Source organism: Oratosquilla oratoria, chromosome 31 (assembly GCF_046742065.1).
Source record: "Oratosquilla oratoria isolate Oo_2021 chromosome 31, ASM4674206v1, whole genome shotgun sequence".
NCBI classification, from domain to species: Eukaryota; Metazoa; Arthropoda; class Malacostraca; order Stomatopoda; family Squillidae; genus Oratosquilla; species Oratosquilla oratoria.
The window spans coordinates 44,823,335-44,825,907 of record NC_134807.1 but is presented as its reverse complement, the minus strand read 5'-3'; the positions used below and the strand labels follow the sequence as shown (position 1 = coordinate 44,825,907).

Sequence of the window (2,573 nt, the reverse complement as noted above, 5' to 3'; positions counted from 1 at the left end):
AAACTTTTTGCTAACATAAAGACTAAATCAAGATTGCTTAGAACACTTTTTTGACTGTCTTAGACAAGCGGTTAAAAAAAAAAGACCCACCGGAAAAAAGCCCCAACGGAAAAAAGCCCCACTTAGGAAATTCCCTGATGGACAAAAGCCCCACCTTGACAATACCTAGGCAGAAAAAAAAAAATTCTAGAAAAAGCCCCAATTTAGGAAAACAAGATAATTTAAAAATAAAACTGTGTTTATTGCTTAAAAGATAAGTTTATAATATATGAAAAGAATACAATATATCAAATATTAATAAAACAATCAGAAATTACTTCAATTCAACACAAATAATACATGACAATAGAAAATCAATATCATAATTGAGGCTAGCTATGCAGTATAAAGTATAAAAGTATTAAGTATGAAATAATACAAAGTCGGCGCCAGTTTACATGATGTTATATGAAAATTCTACAATATACTAAATATTATGAATAGCAGATTTTTAGTATAGAAAAATACAAAGTCAGCACTAAGTTATGAAATAGTACATATGAAAGTCAGCACTACTTTAGATAAATCTAAATCGAATTAAAAGCGGATGCAGTGGGCACAGCCTTTAAGAAACGCTTCAATGTCTTTCTGGCCTGCTTCGAAGTTTTTGCAGAGAGTGGAAAGCCTTTTCTGAAGGGCTTGGTCTTTTCGTAGAGCCTCGATCGCGCTTCACGCGGAAGGATGGTCGTGGCCGATCATCTGTGTGAAGGCTTGATTCCACGCCTCACAATGGTTGTTCATACGATGCCCCCCAGACAAGGTTACTTCATGTACGTTCCAAAGTTCGTGTGGAAAAAGGGGTGGCGTTCGGTGCAAAGGAAGCGGCGGTAGCACATCACCTTGGCGTTCGGTAGGCATCTGGATACGACGATATCCTCCAGACACGTAGGTCGCATCGAAATAATCTACCAGACAACTGAGTTGCACCGGAATAACAGTTCTTAAAAATTCCATCCCCTCCGAAACTGTCACATGGCAGAAAAGCCAAGGCATCTAACATAGAACAAAATAATCTTCTTTCTTCGTCTGTCTTGTACAGTGTCACAAAGCCTAATTCCTGTATCTTCCTCCAGGTGTTCTGCGTTAATTGGAAAAAACAACCGTGGCACTGAACGTGATCCCCGTATACAGTCCGGATAGCATTCACAGTCGCGAGTTCGAAATCGGTTGTGATTGTCGTAGGATCAAGGTTGAATCCTAGTGTGGCACACGGTTCAACAATGGCTTGGAACAGTTCTTCATATATGCTCTGAGTTTTGCCAGAAAGAAAGGCGTAGACACATGTTATCGCCGACTCGCCTAAAGGGCAACGAATTATATAGAGTTGATGAAAGAGTTTCGGAGCAGTCCGGAATGTGCCATCCACAAACCATTGAGTGGAACGAGCAAGATAACGCAATCCTTCTTCAGTTGCAAAGGCAATAATCCGTCTACTGCTATCAGCACCACTATCATAGAACATGAACTGCTGACCATCAAACATATTCCATGAATCGTCCAGTTTTAATCTTGCAGACAAGCGGGATCTTTCGGAAGAGCGTGGCGCTTATGGTTGCGAATCGTGCGTTTCACCGACTCTGAGTTTCTAAATCTCAGCACGCGCTGCGACAGGAAGATTAACAACATTATCGGCAATAATCTGACTTGGCTTTCCTCAGGTGGCAGAAGCGTGCTCATTCATTTGAACTCTGGCCTTCGTGGCATCTACTTTAGAAGTATTAGAATTATGACTGTTTTGTACCTTTGATTTCAATAGATATATCAAAGTCCGTGTACAGTGTTGCACTGCATTTCATAGCTTTTCTCCTTGAACACTCCCATCGTATAGACCAGGGGTTCTTAACCTTTTTTCTCCAATTCCCCACTTTTTAGTGAGCCAACAATCCATTTCCCACCACAGCATCGGTCTTTGACAAATTCGATTTTAACCCATGCAGTATTTAGTACGTAAATATACGCTTTGCTTTTTTGTGCCATTTTACGGTCCTTAATTTTTGTATGCATATATTAGATTTTTTACTAACAGTTATCACATGGAAATAAAATACACATGAAAAGATTCGTTATGTTTTTTCTCAATTTATTTGGCCCATAATAAACATACAAAAAAATGCAACACTAGACGTATACAGGTTAATGAGACTTTTGCATTTGTTTTGCCTTGACGAGTGCCTCAATGTTCGGTTCCACTTTTGAAATGGTGCAGCGCAAATCAGATTCAAGGTCAATCAGGCGGTTTCGCGATTTGGTTTTGATCTCAACCATGCTCGAAAACGCCGACTCGCACAGGTACGTGGAGGGAAATGCAACCAGTAGTGTGAGCGCCGCCACAGCAACGCGAGGATACGAACCATGCATAGTGGCCCAGAATGCGTTCAGGCTTTTCTCCGCAAAAACAGCCTTTGCTGCGGAGTCATGCACCAGGTCAAGAAACTGCTCTTCGATGTCTTCTGCTTCCTTCGGGAAGTTGTCAACCATCATTGGGTTGTCGCTTTTGAAGTCCGGGAAATAGTGCTGAAACTCGTCCAGCAGCC

General features: G+C 41.0%; 2 protein-coding genes across 2 annotated transcripts in view; both read right to left on the bottom strand.

Moving 5' to 3' along the window:
- Positions 1 to 874: 874 nt before the first annotated feature.
- On the bottom strand, positions 875 to 1,522 carry LOC143041652 (uncharacterized). The gene has a single exon (XM_076213661.1). It carries the CDS (start codon positions 1,520 to 1,522, stop codon positions 875 to 877), a length of 648 nt encoding a protein of 215 aa, XP_076069776.1.
- Positions 1,523 to 2,172: 650 nt separating this feature from the next.
- The window catches only part of LOC143041651 (protein FAM200C-like), a 1,086-nt gene continuing 685 nt past the window's right edge, over positions 2,173 to 2,573 (bottom strand). The window contains exon 1 of the mRNA XM_076213660.1: positions 2,173 to 2,573. This exon is cut by the window's right edge and continues 685 nt beyond it. Coding sequence (XP_076069775.1) covers positions 2,173 to 2,573 — 401 coding nt within the window.

Excerpts from the sequence above, each read along its gene's own strand:
- LOC143041652 (XM_076213661.1), bottom strand. The coding sequence starts at position 1,522 with ATGTTTGATGGTCAGCAGTTCATGTTCTATGATAGTGGTGCTGATAGC.